The 18,319-nt window shown below is 41.4% G+C and overlaps 1 protein-coding gene across 4 annotated transcripts; it reads right to left on the bottom strand.

Annotated features, from left to right (window-relative positions):
- Nucleotides 1-283: 283 nt before the first annotated feature.
- On the bottom strand, nucleotides 284-11,322 carry FAM3A (FAM3 metabolism regulating signaling molecule A). Of its 4 annotated transcripts, none has more exons than XM_058169754.1 (10): nucleotides 10,808-11,315; nucleotides 9,105-9,226; nucleotides 8,762-8,875; nucleotides 7,006-7,029; nucleotides 4,681-4,804; nucleotides 4,503-4,561; nucleotides 3,884-3,934; nucleotides 3,437-3,521; nucleotides 1,403-1,529; nucleotides 284-1,301 (listed from the first exon to the last, which is right to left on the bottom strand). In XM_058169754.1, exons 2-10 carry the CDS (start codon nucleotides 9,115-9,117, stop codon nucleotides 1,203-1,205), a joined length of 696 nt encoding a protein of 231 aa, XP_058025737.1. In that variant the 5' UTR covers nucleotides 9,118-9,226; nucleotides 10,808-11,315; the 3' UTR covers nucleotides 284-1,202. The 4 variants fall into 4 exon arrangements, with proteins under 4 accessions (XP_058025737.1, XP_058025738.1, XP_058025739.1 ...); XM_058169755.1 differs by lacking the exon at nucleotides 10,808-11,315 and adding an exon at nucleotides 10,435-10,753; XM_058169756.1 differs by lacking the exon at nucleotides 9,105-9,226 and having other exon boundaries at nucleotides 10,808-11,322.
- Nucleotides 11,323-18,319: the final 6,997 nt, after the last annotated feature.

The raw sequence follows: 18,319 nt of genomic DNA, 5'->3' as shown, positions 1-18,319 counted from the left end.
CAGAAGTGAAGCATCTAAAAATGGAGCATCAAAGCTCACATGCAAGATACATCGTAGAGGAGAAAACTCTGCCAGTGCATGAATTGGTGCATAGATAGATCAACTGGCAATGGACAAAAATCTACCAGCCAAAATGTTGGCAGTAGTAGTAAATAAAGCTGCCATCGAAAATTCAGTAAGTGCATAATCACATTATCTTCAATTATAGATCCCATGGGATGAACCAGGTGTTTTTTTTGGGGGGGAGGGGCAGGCAGCAACCATTTCAAACAACAAGCCTCAGTTGTTTTACAGAGTATTTATTGAAGAAATTGTTCAGCAACAAGGATTGGGCAAATGGAAACCTTCAGCTTGGATTCCCACCACTATACTCTATTGGAAAAAAAAAAAGTGAACATGGGCAAAAGGATGAATGAAAGCCTCGGTCCTCACCCAATCCCCTCCCAAACTGAAGCACCAACATTACACTACAGGAAGCAGTAACTGGGCATTTCTCAAGTTTAGCAAACTAAGGGGGTGCCTTTGGAACAGCAGTGGTGTTAAAATAGATAAACTCTGATTCAGAGTGGTTCCTTTGGCAAAACCTCATGAATACGGGACTCTTCCTTTGACCTCCATGCTTTTCAGCTGAGCAGTGCTGGGATTCTACACATGCAAAGAATGCATGTATGATTGAGATGTGCATGGATCAAAGAAAGATGCAAATATTTAAAGAAGGCATGATAGAAGCATGTTGTGGAGATAAAGAAATGAGGGGACCTTCCCACTTTTCATGGTATCTCCCACTTACTCCTCCTGCCCAAGAGTTCTTCCTCGAGCTTTAAATTATCACAAATAAAAACCCCAGACCGGTTCTCAGTAGAGGAAATCAATTGGCTCTGCAAATTTATAGCAGGGAAGAGGGCAAGGATTATTAGCTCCTTCATCTGGGAAAAATGTAAGGCACTAGAGAAGGGAAGTGAGAACTAATCCGGCAAGAAGGAGTTGTTTACATGTTCTCTCTTCCCAAAGTGCAGGGCAAGAAAACTTTTCTGAAAAGGGCAACTGGTTGGCCTTATTAAGGCACTGCCAAACAGGCCGCTGTGGAGAAGGAAAAAAAGACAGCTTCCACAATAAGGGTAGACAACAATAAGTGGAAAACTGGAGGCTTTTTCTCCCATCCCCATGAGAAAATTAACTTGAAGTTTCGAAGAAACGGATCCTCACAGGATCTCGGTGGTTCGTTGCGGAATGCAGCCTTCCATCTCAAGGGCTTCGGGCCAGCCCTCATACTTGTTGGAGCTTCTGCTGTTTCTCATATGCTGCAAAAAGAGCAAACGTAAGGTCTGCACGGGGACTGATCTCTTTTTCAGAGATTATTTCAGTTGATTCTGGGGACCTTCCAAGGTCCTGAACCAAATACCTGCTCAAAGGGACTCTTGTCTTGCACTCCTTTGGCTCCAACAAAGACCCAGCTGTCTCGAAAGGCCAGTTCCCGAACAAACTTGCTGCCCAATTCTGTGAAGATTTTACGGGCCTCCCCATTCATTCTGCAGTGAAGAACGGAAGATGATTGAGGAAAAACATCTCTATGGTTTATTTCTTTTACTCCATCTGATTTCCTCTTCCTTCTTGTATTTTTGGGTGGATTAAAGCAACTTCTTTTTTACCTTCTACTACGTATTCACTCCCACTAACCTTCTTATTTAAATCAAAAACAATGGCTTAAAAAAAAGATTTAGAATATGGAGATTCTCAGTCTTCCAGGTCATGGTTGTCCCAAAGGTGCTTTTTCATGAGGCAACTGGACTTTCTGGTTTTTCTTCTGAAGAGCTGAAGAAGCTTCTTAGATGAGAAGCGAAACGCCTTCAAAGAAAAACCAGGAAGTCCGGTTCCCTTTTGAAAAAACACCTTTGGGAGAAGATTTGGAATAGTTTCCCCAGCATATATATCTGTAATAACTGGAAATATTCTCAGTGTTCCAATTTGGGCGATTGACAGAAGTACATGTTTTTCTTTCAAGAAGCAATAGATTTCCTCCATATTGTTGCAAGTGATGTATTTATATGCTTTGTGAGGATCTGCTAACGCAGGGGATTCCAATCTCAAACTGGAAGAGATTTATTTCTAAGGAAACAGGTCTCCTTAGGAGATCTATTGAAACCCATGCAAATCTGTATTTGAAGAAGACCAGTTCAGCACTTGACGGTCTAACATTTGAACTGATCTGTGTATCTACATATATACCAAACTGAGTTCTTCCAAGGAAGGAGAATTCCATCCAGAAACGCTGATGAGAAATAGCCCTTCTAGACTGTCGATTTCTCAAAAGGCAGCAGCACAACTTTTGGAAGATGGAAAAACAGCTGCCTCTCCTCTTCTAGAGAAAGATCCATGTGATGCCAAAAGGCTGCCAAGGCTAGAGAATTACAATCAAAATTCCTTTTCCACCTATGGGAGTTTCAATGGGCGAAACTGCTTCAATTTCATCTTCTGGGCAATTCTTAAAAACACAAAACTGTTCTTGGTCAGATCTGGCTACCCAACTTTTGCTCTTAAATCGGGGTATTAGACATCGGACCTTTGGGCGGCATCAGCACCCCTTTCATGGCCCGGGGGAGCCTGGGGGGAGATTTTAAGGGGCAAAATGGATATGTCCTAAACTGCTATGCCAATTTCCTTAAAACATCCCTTCTGATTTCAGGCCCACTTTGACTTCTAGCTTTGCCCACTTTTGGACAGAACCCGTAACTTTATTGAGCACCTTCTGCAGCCCTGAAATGACAAAAGCTTTTCCTCTTTAGGCAAATGATAGCAAAGCCCAACATTTCTGAGCCTTGTATCTTCCTTCCTGAATTTATTCAGACATATCTACCCACCATCTGATGACAGCATTTTCATCAAATATCAATCTGTGTACATAAAGGATTTCCATTCCTAATCAATGGAACTTTTGTCTCATTTTACTATTTATTTATCTTAACAGTCCAACTCCTTCGCAGGCTCTGGGTGGTGTATGCATATGCTATGTAACATATTTTTTTTAAAGACCTGTGGACTTTTATATTAAGGGTTGACATATAAATTTGTAAAACTGTTAATTTTACATGACTTCTGACTGCTTGTCTACAAGAGCCAGTTGATATGTTGACCAAAAGGTTCATTTATGTAAACAAGCAAAAGGAAATCCTTATTGCGTTGTTAAAACTAATCAAATTGCATGTAAAAGTTGTGGCTAAAGCCAACTTAGAAAGCTTTAATGGATGCTTAGGCTCTTAATAGCTATTAGGATACATGTTACTTTCACATTACATAACTTCCGAGTATTGGTTGTTCCAAATCCTGAGTGGGGGGGATGCTATAATGTACATAAGAATATTTCTTAATGTTTTATGTCAATACAAATTTCATCACATGAATCTGTGTATTTTTGAGCTGAACATCATTCAACACTCACTTTGTGGCAGGATCATCATAAGAGGCAACAAATACCAATGTCCCTTCATGCAATGACCGGATGAATTTTAGCAGTTCGTTCACATCTGGAGATGAGAAGAGTTAGAGTGAAGAAGGTAGGAAGGTTTAGCTCAGCCTTCCTTACATACTGTATCTACAGCATCCTTTCATTTTTTTTTCAGAGAACTGCCTCAGCTTCTTTCCAGACCAGTGGCCTCCAACCTTTTGGTCACGAGGGTCTGGTTCCGTGGAGAGAGATTTTTCTGTGAACCGGAGGGTTTTGTATGCCGCCTGCATCCTGTGGATGGAGCTTTGCTTCTTTGTCTGGCCCAGTTTCTGACATGCTACGGCCCAGTGCCGGTCCATGGACCAGAGGTTGGGGACCCCTGCTCCAGATCACTCTATATTCTATCTATTAATATCAAATCCTTTCCCTTACCACACTCACCTCCTGCCCACATGTCAAAAGACTTAGCATCAATCAAGTCTCCATTCACACCTGAAAGCAAAGCAGAGCAGGGTTGGTGGCCACATTTACATTACTCTCCAGCCTGTTGAGTGGGCAATTGGCACATTGTCCCTATCATCCTTTAATCATATGGTTGACATCTACTAGTGCAGGGGTCTCTAACTTTGGTCCCTTTAAGACTTGTGGACTTCAACTCCCAGAGCAAAGCTGGCTGAGGGACTCTGGGAGTTGAAGTCCACAAGTCTTAAAGGGACCAAGGTTGGAGACCCCTGTACTAGTGCACTTCATTTCCATCTTAAGCTATTTTTTAAGTCTGCCATTTTGTTTGTTCTGCTTCCTCATTATTCCAACATCCCACCTGCCATGACATTGTGCACCCGAATGACGGCCTTAGCCAAACAAATAAATTGTTAGGAAACAAATCACGGTGCCTAATATTATGGATTATGAATCCAACACTATATATATTGGAGAATAAAGGTGAGCATCTTTTGTAGTAATGACTTCAGAGCCCCCATGACTCAAGCCCCTTTAGTGGCTGGCTGGCATTATAAAATCAAACAACTTTAGTATACGTATTCCCTTAAGTCTATCTTACCATTCACCAGGGCAACGTTCAGACCTCTGCCTACATTATCCTTCATGCTGCTCATTAGCCTGAAACAAATAAAAGGCCAGATCAGATCCTTCAAAAGGAGACTATCTAGGGGTCTAGTACAGTCAGTCCCATGGACTTGCACAAATGTATCCAACCGTCAAGACTTTGCCTGGCTCACATTTTATCTTCAAGGCAGATCTTGGGCCCAATAACATTGGCTGCACCGCTTGTCATCCGGAAGGCGAACGAATGCTCTGGGCAGGGCTGAGGGAGGCCACACTTGTATTTCTTTGGCCTTGGTTCTGAAAAGATAGCAAAGGTGAGATCTTCAAGTCCCTGGTCAGAAGTATACTGAAGTGGAAAACTACTTTGCATATATTTCCAGATTAGTATGAACTAACAATTTTTCTCATTACCCTAACTCCAAAAATCATAACAATGTTTCCCCTTCTAACTGTGGTGAGCGCCAGGGTACTACACTCAACCTTCAGTGTCCCAATGAATTTTCAAACCAGTTTAAGAAGAACTGGCGCCAGGGCAGTTAGGGAATTTTGAGGACCTACTCAGGAGAGGGAAGTCTACTCCACCACCCAGCCAAAATCATCTTACAAATAAGGAAAAACACACACAAAGCCTCCTATATTCAAGAATTAAAAGAAACAGGAAAGACATCTTTCCTACCCAAGCAAGGGACCTTCTGGGAAATAAGGGCATAAGGGAAGGTAGGGAAGACCAGCATTTTAAAACTACTACATGGAAGTCCGTTATGCTATCCTGTATCCCCAATTCCTTTTCAACTGCTCTGAACTCACTGCGATGACTATTGCGGCTGCCTGCAAAATTCTTTGCCGAGACCACTCTGATCTTGTCCAAATCTGACAATGATGGATAAAGAGTCAGGATTCCAGGGATAGCAAGAGAGACACAAAGCCAGGACAGACAAGACAGACAAGTGGCATGGGATTTTGGCTTCCCACCGGTCCTTGCAATGTCTTACACCAGCCTTCCTCTACCTGCCTTCCCTCTCAGAATTCTTTAGCTATTTTTTTTTTTTTGTCATGTTAACTGAGAATTCTGGGACCATCACATCTATGAGTAGCAAATAGAAACATGCTTTATATGTAATATTTTTATCTTGCACTCTGGCTATAGAAAATTCACTTCTCACCGAGTTAAAGGGAAATGTGTTATTTCCCCCAATCCTATATCTGGTACCTGTAATCAGATTACAGATTCTGCAGTTATATTGCAGCAAAGAAATTGAAATTTATTACCAAATGGCTAAGGATTAATGCCAGTGTGGTTTCCCCAAGAAAGCACATACAGTTACCAATGCAAGCTTCCCTTGTGTTCAGCCCTGCACTATATAATTTGTCTGCCTTTTTACTAATTTACTCTTTCTTGTATGGGCCAAATCATATACCCATCAGCTAGTGAGGGTGTCTGGGCAAAAGGACTTGTTGACTTCCAGAACTCTTTCATTTCTTTAATTTTCTGTTAACTGTGAACAATTGTTAATCATTTTTGTTGTTTCTCTTAGCCATAGCAAGCAGCATAGTGAAAACACTACTGATAATTCTTGACTTATAACTAGTTGTTTAACGACTGTTGACAGTTATGGTGAATTTTTTAAAAAGCTACTTCTGACTCGTTCTTGAAGTTACAACCGCCACTTCATCATCCCCTATGGTCATGATTGCATTTTGGGTACTTGGAAACCTATTCACACTTACAACTGGTTGCCAAGCATCCCACAATCATGTGATTCCCATTTGCAAACTTCTCTGCCAGTTTTTCCAAAAAGTCGATGGAGAAGCAGGCAAAGAATATTGAAATTACTGCCACCTTCATGCACTGGGGGAAGGGGAGTTCCTATGGCAGAGTGGAGGTGGGTTTTCTCTCTTTTTTTCCCCAACCAAGCCACTGGATTTCTCTTTTGCATACAGAGAGGAGCTCTTTTGCTCTGTCCACTTAATGACCCATCTGGCCACTTAATAGGAGAGCGAGGATTGTGTTCACTGAACAAAGTGATCACATGGGCATCTCACGTAACATCTGCAATTCCAGGATTTATTTGGTCATAAGTTAAAGATACTTGTAATAGACTGTCTTGGCATTTATTTCAGCTGTGCTAAAAAGTACTTTTTTGGTTTAGTCAGATGCAATTCAAGATCTGTTTGAAAGCTGTAATAATTTAATTGTCCAGGAATCTTAGCAAGACCAGGTTCAGCCATGGGTTTGCCAATATAAGGATTCCTTGTACCCTAACCTTGGCTCCTTATATATGGTATATGTTATATGTACGAAGACTCCAGCAGTAAGATAGCTAGGGATGATGGAAGGCAATATCCAACATATCAGAAGAGCCACCTGGTTAGAGAAGGCTGTTCTACACATGTATTGCTTGCAAAATGTTACCCCAACTAACTAGAAACAAAAGGAGGGAGCACCAGGTTGGGGGAGGCTGGTAAGAACGGTGCAGAAATGTAGCCAATCATCTTACCTGTAGCGGGAGTGTTCTCTGGACCTGCAAGGAAACAAAGAAACAGTAGCATCAGCAAGATATTCAATGCAGAGTTATCACTTTGTGCTAAATGTTTAGTCTGGTTTAGACAGATGCAATTTATGATCTGTTTGAAAACTGTAATTAATGTCCTGCCTCATCTGTTCAAAGATATACAGGCAGGAGCCAGTATCAAAGATTCCTTCATTCTTCAATACTTCAATGCAGAATGAGCCAAAGGGTTACTTTTAAAAGATTTGTTTCTGATTAAGTTTGAAAAGGATATTCAAAACAGCAAGCTAAGGAAGACTTGTCTCTTCAGACTGACCTGACATGATGGCTTAAAGCATCAGGTGTCATTAGGTTTGTTAAACCATTCCAAGGTTCAGTCTCAATTACTTTATACTGTCTCTTTTTTTCCCCTATTGAGCCTGGTTTATGAAATTGCTGCAAGAATAAATGCAATAAGCCCTTGAGGAAAATAAATGCATGCATCACATAGACCAGGTGAAGTGGGAATAATTAAAATATACTGGAATAAAAAGTGGAAGTGGGTATTCAGAAGTAATTTTAGGGTTTAGTCACCAAAGGAAAATTAAAAGTTTAGGATTATTAAATCTGACCACATAATAAATTGTGCTTAGTAAATTACAAAAGATCTCTGCTGGGGTCTCTGAATTCTCTCTGCTTTAATCCAAATTTTTGTTCTAATTTCAGGTAAAACTGGCATACAGATTATAGCTGCGCCTTAATACAGCTTTAGTTTCACTTACTTGCAGGTACAAGGCTGGTCCAGGACACTGTATAATATAAAAAAAGGCCCAAACTGCCAATGAATTTTGTCTACAATTCATCATACAATCCTCATGACAGTGTATGGATTTCTTCATGGATTTCTTCAGTGACTTGACAATCCAACGAAGGTGACCGCCCTTCTTTGCTATCTGTCCCTAGTACTTGAAGTTATATTTTCATAGGCAAAGATTTCATTTAGCTTTCATATCTAATGGCCATACAGAGATATTTCCCAAATTAGGCAACTTCTACTATATGTGGATGTCAATTCTCAAATTCCCAATGACCATGATGCCTGGGAAATTCTGGAAGATGAAGTCCAGACATCTGGAGGGCACTTAGATTAGAAAAGGCATATCTAAAAATTCTTTTATCCTAGTATTTTGATGTCCTATTGCAGGGGTCTCCAACCTTGGTCCCTTTAAGACTTGTGGACTTCAACTCCCAGAGTCCCTCAGCCAGCAAAGCTGGCTGAGGAACTCTGGGAGTTGAAGTCCACAAGTCTTAAAGGGACCAAGGTTGGAGACCCCTGCCCTATTGAACATTCTGCTGAGTGTAATGGAGGCCAAGAGTAAGGAAATGCAGCACTTCAGATCCAAAGAAGGAAAAAAGGAAGTATGAAGAACATGCCTGTCTGTACTGCAAGGCATCTTACTTCATCCTGTCAACAATGCCTTATCTAAAATGTGCATTTTCCTGAGACTTGTATCACTACAATCTGTGAATGACACATACACACACACACACACCAGGAGAAGAAGAAACTTCTTGAAGTTGGTTCCAACTGCTGAAATATGCAAGCCCACCTTTGCTGCTTTGGATTTGAAGCAGTGCATATCCCTAGCTAACAGCAAAGCACAGTGAGCATGCACTGGAAAGGTGGTCGTTGCTGCCAGGGAACACTTGTTCTGTGTCCTACCATTCCTCCATCCTTCCCCTCCCTTAGTGTCCTTGTTCTTACTGTTGAGGAGGAACTGCTGCAGGCGAGAAAAACTGCTTTGGGTCCCCAACAAGATGCTGACAAGGATCCAGGTCAGCCCTGCTGTCAAGACAATCACAACAACACGAAGAGGACCTAAAACAATTAAGAAAAATCAAGTCAGGGCAAAGCAAAGCCAAAAAAAGAAACCCTGGAGGAAGACTGAATCCAACTGCTACACTACAGTCATCCAGTAGTGGCTACAATTTTCCCCAACATATCCCAGAAGCTTAAATGCTCTAAAAGGCTACTGGATGTCAGTGGCTAAAAACTATTATTTTCCTGTCTGAAGGGCTGCCTTTTGCTGTCACCATCCAGAGCTCACCTGCTAGTCTCATGGCCCCTTGAGAGTGTCCAGAACCAGTGGAAATCCAATGCTATTAGGCTCCTGAGGTAGCAGAATGGGTGAGGGAGTCTGAGGTGGGTTAGTCACATGTACCCTTCAAACTACAGAGATCAGAAATGGCAGTCAGAATCAAGCCAAGGAAGATAAAACTCCTGCATGACCCCCAATACTCAGGACAAATGTCCACTAGTTCTACACTAATAAGCACATACATGAAAATATAACCTTCATAACATACAGACAACAGAAATCAAACAAACCGCCTTGTATGATTTTCATGGTTAGGCTGCCGGCCACTTCATGTAACACCAAACCATTAAAAATTGAACTACAACTAAATTTGTCTTGAATACATTTTTTAAAAAGTGTCTCATCAAACCTGCAAGTTAAATTGCTTTGCCATCTTATGGACAATTGAGGCAGCTCGCTCAAGGCAATATAGCAGAGGGCCTTTGAATTTTCTTGCCCCAGGACATTTGTAGCTATACTTTCCATTAAACATAGCGTATACTGTAACTGCTGGATACTTTTCAGTGACATGAAACTTAATAGCTAACTATGGAAGAGAACTCTCTGTAAAAAAAAAAAAAAATCCTGAGCAGGGCAAGGCAGAATTTCCTCTTTTTATTTCTTTTCTTGCTTGTCTGCAGGCAAAAACCATTTTTTTTAATTGCCTAAAGTAAGGGTCAATTTCTAGGGGGTTCCTTAAATCTACACAGAACTGCAAGGTTCAGATTTTAACCTCCATGGTGTCAATTTAGCTCGCAGGGGAGGTATACTACTAAACTTTACCCTCTGTATCAAGTTTGACTTGAACCACAGTGAACTCTGCAGCACACCTTGTTTCACCCTTTGGACTTTCCAGGACCAAAGCAAGAAAACTCTGGCCTCCACCTCCTTCCTTAACTGTATTCACTCTCCTGACTGAAATTTTGAGTAACTTAGAGCTATTTATTTAACCCACTTCCGAAACTGGGTGGATTCCCTTGGGAGATAAAGTCTCATTTATGTGTCCTCCCCTTCATAGGTATGAATATGGACTTTTATGACAAAGAGCACCCTTCTTCTACTTCTGGTTCTTTTTCTTCTTCCACTTTCTCTTAAGCACTGCAAACAGGAAGGCAACTTAAGTTCTCACATCACCTATGGAGGTTGAACCTTGCCTCTTACTGTCTTGTTAACATCCGGCCATGTCCAGAACGGAACAACAATCCCGTAATTAAGTTCTGTTCAACTATTAGCCGAAGCAAATTAGCCTCCTGCTTCTTGATCACCCTCATCCCCCAAACCACAGAAGTAAACGAACAACCTAAGCACGATCGTCCCGGTGGCTTCTACCCGGGTAGAAAACCACCAGAGACGAGCACTGGACAGGAACAGGTCGGACAAACATCGCGGGAAACCGAATGGCAAACCACTTCCATATTGTTGCCAAGCGAACCGCACGAACGCGTCGTCATAGTTGAGCACCCGAGAGAGAGGGGGTGGAGAGAGGTTTCTGGCCCTTCTCTCAGCCGGTGGCAGAGAAAGCCCCAAGACCCTGCAACCGGTCCATCGATCCCGCCCGCAGCCCGGAGCCGAGTCCTCCGGGCCCTCGTGCAGGGCCTCCCTTCTTCTTACTCCGCAGCCTCCCACCCACTCCACCCCGGTTGCTGCCTGAACCCTCCCCGCTGCCCACGTACTCATCTCCCAAACACCCCAGTCGCCTCATGATTCCCTCCAGCTTCCTCCAGCGTCCGGTTGCCAATGCAATCCGCGCGGATCTTCGCCCGCTTCCCAGGAAAGAACAAGATTTTCCGGCTTAGGAAGTAATAGCAGCAGCAGCAGCAGCAGCAGCAGCAGCAGCAAGCAGCTCCTCCTCCTCTTCTGTCAGCGGCTCCGCCCAGCCTCCTGGGTAGAACAGTTTAGCGGAGATCTCGCTCGCTCGCCTCAGCTCCGATCGCGTTGCTCTTCGGGCGTTCCAGCCCTTCGCCCCCTCCAGGCCGGGTACGGAGCCCTTCCACCCGCTCCGCCACCGGCCATGGTCGCTGTCCCACCCGCTCAGGCTTATTCCGATCGAACGCCGCTCGGGAACCGGAACTTTCCCACGGTCTGCTGGCCTCATTCCCTTATTGCGCTACACTCCCCCGATTCCCGAGGGATGCGCTCTTCGTGGGTTAAAGTGGGTAAAGAGCAGGGCTAGGATTTCATCTAAAAAAACAACAACCCCAAAACTAGAGTTTCGGAGAAACGCTAGAAAAGCCGCGGCCCTCTTGAAAGAATTGCGGTTAGAGGTTAGATTGGCATCCGGGCACTCCCGCGCATCCTTTGGAATCTCCTGGAAACCAAATTACGTCCTGGAAAGGGGAGGGGAAAGACGACCAAATAAAGCTGCACTGAGAGAGCAATGCTCCTTCAATATGGCTTTATGTATTTTTAAGTTGTTAAGATTTATATAGCCTGCTTTTCCTCCAGGAGCATCCTTTTTCAAATTTTCCACAGTAAATTTCGGGATACCAGAAAGCGCCTGGCCGCAATTCATCCAGTCGTCTTTCATTGTGAGGCAGGACTTCAACCTAGTCTAGGGGTCTATGGAGATTCACAGTTATCTACCGTAGGTCGTGGTTGACAACCTAGATAGTAGACAATCTAGCTGACAATCTAGTCTGGACAACCTAGTCTAGTCCTTTCTGGGATTAGACCAACACTTTAACTTAATTGCACCAGATAGTTTGCCTCTACCTCTGTGGCTCCACCCAATATTTTAATTTATACCCATAACTCCATGGTTCTAAAACTTCTGGATTATTCTGATGGATTTTAAATTACATTATATTTGGCATAATAAATTACATTATATTTGGCATAATAAAGTGTTAGCAGGTTATTTTATACAGCATATAGTGTTAGAAATTGTTCATTCCAATTTCCAGGGTTTTAGTACTGTAATACACAAAACTCACATGTACCAATAAAAGAGAGTATCTGTAGCTCTCGGTTGAACTCCTATGTACTGTTAATCCTCTCTTACAATGCAACTTTCCTAGTACCATATGTCATGCACCACTAGCTATAGTGTACTGACTATAGAATTATGGAAGTTATAGTCGAGCACAGCCATAGAAAATCAAATTAGGAAAACTGCAAGATTTCATTCTTAGCCTTTAATTTACAATAGGATCAAAATAGGTTTACCAAGTTTCCTATTACAAATATTAGAAGCCACATTGAACAAGAAGCAACTGCAAAACAGCTATTATATAATAGAAATGCACAATGTTTAATGCCATCAGTTCTGTACTATGATTGGCACATTCAGGGTTGCATTCCACAACCAAATACGTCCAAAGCCCATTTTTGGAAGGCCTGGAGATTTTAAGGAAGAAATGCATGCTGTAAACCTCTGCGGGGTATGACACCCATCCAAAATTTTGGTTCCCACCCAAAAGCTGTATATGGATACAAGGAGAAAATGCAGTTCTATAATATGCAAAATCCAACTATTCCTTTTTTCTTCTTCTTTCTACTTCTGAAACATCCTTTTATAATGCAGAAGAAAGAAGCATCTTAACTTGATAATATGCATGTCTAATGTATTCCAATTCCCTTGGCTTTCCTTCCTTTTTTCATCTCCTACAATCCTAAAAGTCTGTGCCTCAATTACTAACTAAGACAATGAATTGCTGGAGCTCTATAATTCATATGCCCAATGGGATGATCCTGCCGCACTCGCTCTGGCACTAGAGGTCTTCTACAGATCCTATCAGCCAAGGAATCTCAGGTAGTGAGGGCGAGGAGAAGAGCCTTCTCTGCCTGGTCCCCGTCCTCTGAAACATATTGCCACTGGAGGTCAGATCTGCCTCCACCATTCTGGCCTTCTGGAAGGGCCTTAAAACCTGGCTCTGTTGGTTGGTTTGGGGCCCCAAGGTGGGGGTTGCTATGTTGGAGGTGGTTGGTTGGTTGACAGCAGTAGTGGGTTTCAAATCCCATTGCTACCGGTTTGCTCCTGGTTGTGCACGCGTGCACGCAATGCGCAGAAGCATCCAGGTGGGTAGGCGGAGCCTCCCATCGCCGCTACCGGTTCGCCTGATCCAAGGCAAACCGGTAGCAACACATCACTGGTTGAGAGAACAAAGCCTACCCCCAACAATGCTGTTGATTTTTAACCTGTATTTTTAATGCTTTTATGCCATTCTAAACCTCCCAGAGTCATTCTAGATAGTGAGACAGGCGATATATAAATTTAATAAATAAAATTAATCCAGAGGGAATTGGAGCTGTCCCACTGGCTTGTTCTACCATATTGGGCCTCCAACTTACATTCAACTGGCAGTAAAACTTTATAGAATTTGGACCATCAAACACACAGAAGTCTATTTGGGTGAAGTACTATATCTGTACTATAATGAATTCAGCTAAACACAGGTAAGTATCTCCTTTGTCCACATGAAGGCAAGGGAACAGGATCTGTGACATTCTTGAACACGGAGGCATTGCTCTGCAGCATAGTTTGCTTGACTTCTGGTTTCTTTGCAGTGTTTCCCCACTTTATCAACTTCCTGATCCTTGTCCTTTAGTACCCAGTATTCTCCAGCCAGTATGGACATAGTTTTAGTATTCTGGAAATTGAAGTCCATACACCCCAAAGTTGCCATGGTTGGGAAGCAGTGCATTAGACCGGGCCAAGCAGTGGACCTTTATATATTCTGTCAGGACTTGCCTCATCTATTTTTTAAATAATCAGTTTAATAGTATTAAAAAGAAAGCTGCACCAACATATACGAGCATAATTATTTTGTAGCAATATTTTTGGGTCCCATGATGATATCACTGAAATAGCGTATAGCATTCTTGATAGGCAGTGTCCTCTTTGTAAAAGGGTTCAACTAGGAATGCCCATCAGAACAACCATTCTGTGAACTGACATATAACTGCCATGACAGCCATTTTATCTGCGTCACCTTTTCAAGCTCTTGAAATTTCCTCCTCAGCTTGCTATTAGAAAGAAAAAGAAACAACTCTATGTTTCTGACAAGCAAGCATTAACCAACAAATCTTTGGTTAGCTGAAATATGTACTAGCATGAAAAACAGGAGTCCCTACTGTAACAGCTTTTTCTTCATAAGCAATTAAAAAACCCTGTATATTTAAGACAATAGCAATATGTGTGTAAATCAGATTTGACATCTGATTTGACATGGAAGAAGCTAATTAACTTTTGCAATGATTAAAGAAATAGGAAATATTTTTAGCGAAGAGTTGGAACCAATATACAAAATCAATATTAGAATTTGCTACAACCTTTTTTCAGTTTCATCCAAACCCACAGTAAAGGGCCAGACAAGATTCTATTGTGTCCCAGTGCAGCCTCTTTCAACCTTCTGCATGGAGAAAATGAACAGCATTTGCTCTAGGATTAGCATTAGCAGATTTATTTTTTTAATATTCAGTTATTATTGAATCAGCCTTTGCTCCTGCCTATTGAGAGATTGGAATAGATCTACTGCACTATCCTCAAACCTAGTTACACAGCAGCCAACACACAACTGCACAATAAATCTTCTATAAATCAAATCACAACTGCCACATTTATTCACCAGCCAAAACAAAGCACATTATTTTTCATCTGCTGCTTACAAAGTTATCCATCACAAAACACTCTTCAATGATTGCCAAAACAGTCAGGAACCATTTGAGGATAATGTAAAGCTAGCACAAACAACTGATTGTGACAACATTTGGAATATATCTTGATTGCTGCTCCTGCTCCCTCACTTCTAATTGCTAATTTATTCTCTTGCTGCTGATTCAAGATGTGCTTCCACTGGTTGTAATATTTTGCTTCACTAGTTCCAGTTTTTACAAGCAGGTAGTTCATTTTCACTGATAATGCTGGTGTTTATACTGCTTTCCAAGGATGGATGGATGAATGAACGGACTGATTAAATACATACATACATACATACATACATACATACATACATACATACATATGGACGCACGCACGCACGCATGGACAGATGGATGGATGGATAGATGGATAATGTATTTAAATAGACAGATGTGAAATTTGTGCTATTCCCCCCCAAAATTTAGAAGTGGGGAGTACACAGTCTCAACACAATAATTTCCTTCATTGACAAAAGATTTCACAATAAATAAAATTAAATGCTAAAAAGACGGATTCCAGTATACTTTTTTCATTGCCATTATCTTTTTCTAATAATATATTCCTGCCTGAAAATAATCTATTCTACCTAGAACATAAAACTGTGCTTTCATCCTTCCTACATTTAATATTACTGCCTGTGTATAAATTTACTGTTTCAGTGAAACAAAAGTGAAACCCTCAGCATTAATTCATCTACTTTGTGCTTCCTGCAGAAATTTCCTGACCTTTAAAGCATTCATGGAAGATGCCATATGCCTTTATTACAACTTAATCTATGTGCTAGATTCATATCCCTCCTTTTATCCAGGACCAAAAAGTAGTTGCGCACTACAGAGATCTCCTCTGATTACCCACTAAGTGGTATACCTTCTAGTAAATTAGTGATAGGAATTATCTTTTGAGCCAAATGACAGTTTTTCAGGATGATGCAGAAACACTAAGACATTATTTTATTATTTACTTCTTAAATCTGCATCTCATCCTTAATCTATAGCTCAGGCAATAGAGAAGCCTGTTATTAGAACACAGAGCCTGCAATTACTGCAGGTTCGAGCCCGGCCCAAGGTTGACTCAGCCTTCCACCCTTTATAAGATAGGTAAAATGAGGACCCAGATTGTTGGGGGAGCAATAAGTTGACTTTGTAAAAAAATATACAAATAGAATGAGACTATTGCCTTATACATTGTAAGCCGCCCTGAGTCTTCAGAGAAGGGCGGGGTATAAATGTAAACAAAAATAAAAATAAAAATCTAAGGCAGGGGTGTCAAACTGGCGGCCCATGGGACAGATGTGTCACGCGCGGGCCACACGTACCCCAGTTCCGCAAATGGGAAAAATGTCATGAAACGCCACATGACGATAATGTGACGTGATGAATTTGACACCTGTGATCTAAGGGCTCAAGCATCTTATAGGGAGATCTCAATATTATCTCCACAGAAGCCTTATGAGATAGTTTGGAATAGAAGAATGATTAGACTAAAATCATCTACTGCATTTCCAAAGCTGGAGTGGATTTGAACTACCAGTCAGTACATCACTCTGGTTAAGTTTCTTTCCTTACCAGGGGGTGAATTCTACCACAATCAGTTTCACCGAAATAATAACTCAGATGAAACAAAGAAGCAGCTCTAAACTAGGGGCCACATGAGTCCAAAAATGAACTCAGGTTTTATATATAATAGAATTTTTTTTTAAAAAAATTAAGCAGTCCCAGGTTCAAATCTGCAGGTATAACCCTCAAACATCCTGGTAAAAGTGTGGGGCCAAGGAAATCAGGAGGTCTGCATGAAGCAACAGCTAACGTCCCACACGTATCATGTCACTCTTCTGATTTCCCATATGAAAAATCCTTCTCCCCTAACCTTAATATTTTGTTCAACAGGCCTCCATCTCATCAGCATCATTTCCCTCCCTCACAGTTCAACTTCTTCCACACATTTGTATGTAGATTTCTGCCTTCACGCTAAGAATGTTTTCTTCCCAAGTTGACTTACTTATGACAGCAACGGCATCTATATGGTTCCTTCTCTTTCTGATGGGTCTCATCTTTGTGGAAAGAAGAGTGTTTGCCTGGAGCAGATACAAATAACACACTAAATATGGGTTGCAGAAATCTATCCTATTTTTAATATTGTTTTTATAGTGTGGAGGCTCATCCTTTATCCCCAGGAAACCAATGCTGCTACCCCATATCTTTAAATCCACCTAAGACATAGTTTATACAGTTTAATTTAATTATGTGTCACCTTAACAACTGTGACTTATTCAATACAACATGGTTAAAATAAACTATAGCTTAGCATAACATACAGATGCAATCAGTGATAGGATTCACATAAACCCTAAACCTCTTGGGGGCACATTTAGTGTGACATCTAAGCCCCTTAGTATCTTCCTTAGCTTGATTTAGATTCGTTTACCTTAGGCATAACCCAGCGTGCCATCTTAATCCAGCGTAATAGGGCAGATTATTATTATTATTTATTACATTTATGCACTGCCCATCTCACTCTGAAAAGCGACTCTTTTGGTTAAGCTGCCATTAGTCCTCCAGGAAAATGAGGCTACATTCAGGAGTGGCCTCATAGCAGAGCTTCTCCTGCATTAACAGGGACACAAAGAGGTGGAAGTTTTAGGCATGGCTGGAAGATTCAAGATTTTTCTTCTTTTGGTAGGCAACAAGTAGTCAAGGATGCCAGGCCTGGCTTGTATGTTAATCTACATGACTATAAAAATGATGTTTCTTGTATTGCTCTTCTGGTATCTGGAGATTTCTAGTGCAGATCTAGACTAATTTGCCAGTCAGCAGAAAGGTTGCAGGGACACCAACAAAAAGAGAGGGACTAGCAATAAGTAGTAGTTTTGGGCTAAATTATGCAGTTAATCATATTTACTAGATACGCACCTTGAGATACCCCAAAGGAGATGAGAAGCTGTGGGCAGGCAAGATACAAACTGGTATAGATGTATTAGAAGATAGTATGGTTTACAAAGATAGAGAATTAGTGAAATGTGCTGGTGTAGACTAAATTTTGCTAGCTTTCCTTTTCTCATATGTCCATATGACCTGATATATGGCCCCTCATGATTTATGTCTGTAATTGCTAGGTTCAGTTATGGTCATAAGTTGAGGACTGACTGTACTTACTTTTCCTTGCTGCTTTCTATTCTTTTTCTGCATCTTATATCTTACTTATTCTCAAAAGGAGTAACATGATAGTATACAGGTAGTTCTTGACCTTTGACCACAATTGAGACCAGAATTTCTGTTGCTAAGCAAGGTGTAAGTTAAGTGAATAACGCCTCTTTTTATGCCCTTTTTTGCCACAGTTGCAAGGCAAATCACTGCAGTGTTAAGTGAATCATGAGGTTCTCAAATGAATATGGCTTCCCCCCATTTGACTTTTCTTGTCAGAAGTCGGCTGGGAAGGCTGCAAATAGTGATCACATCACTCAGGGATGCTCTTACGTATATTGTTCCTGTTATTGTTGTTAGTTGTTAAGTCGTGTCCTACCCCATGGACGTTTCTCCAGGCTTTC

Source organism: Ahaetulla prasina, chromosome 2 (genome assembly GCF_028640845.1).
Source record: "Ahaetulla prasina isolate Xishuangbanna chromosome 2, ASM2864084v1, whole genome shotgun sequence".
Classification (NCBI taxonomy): domain Eukaryota; kingdom Metazoa; phylum Chordata; class Lepidosauria; order Squamata; family Colubridae; genus Ahaetulla; species Ahaetulla prasina.
This window is presented reverse-complemented; position numbering and strand designations above follow the sequence as displayed.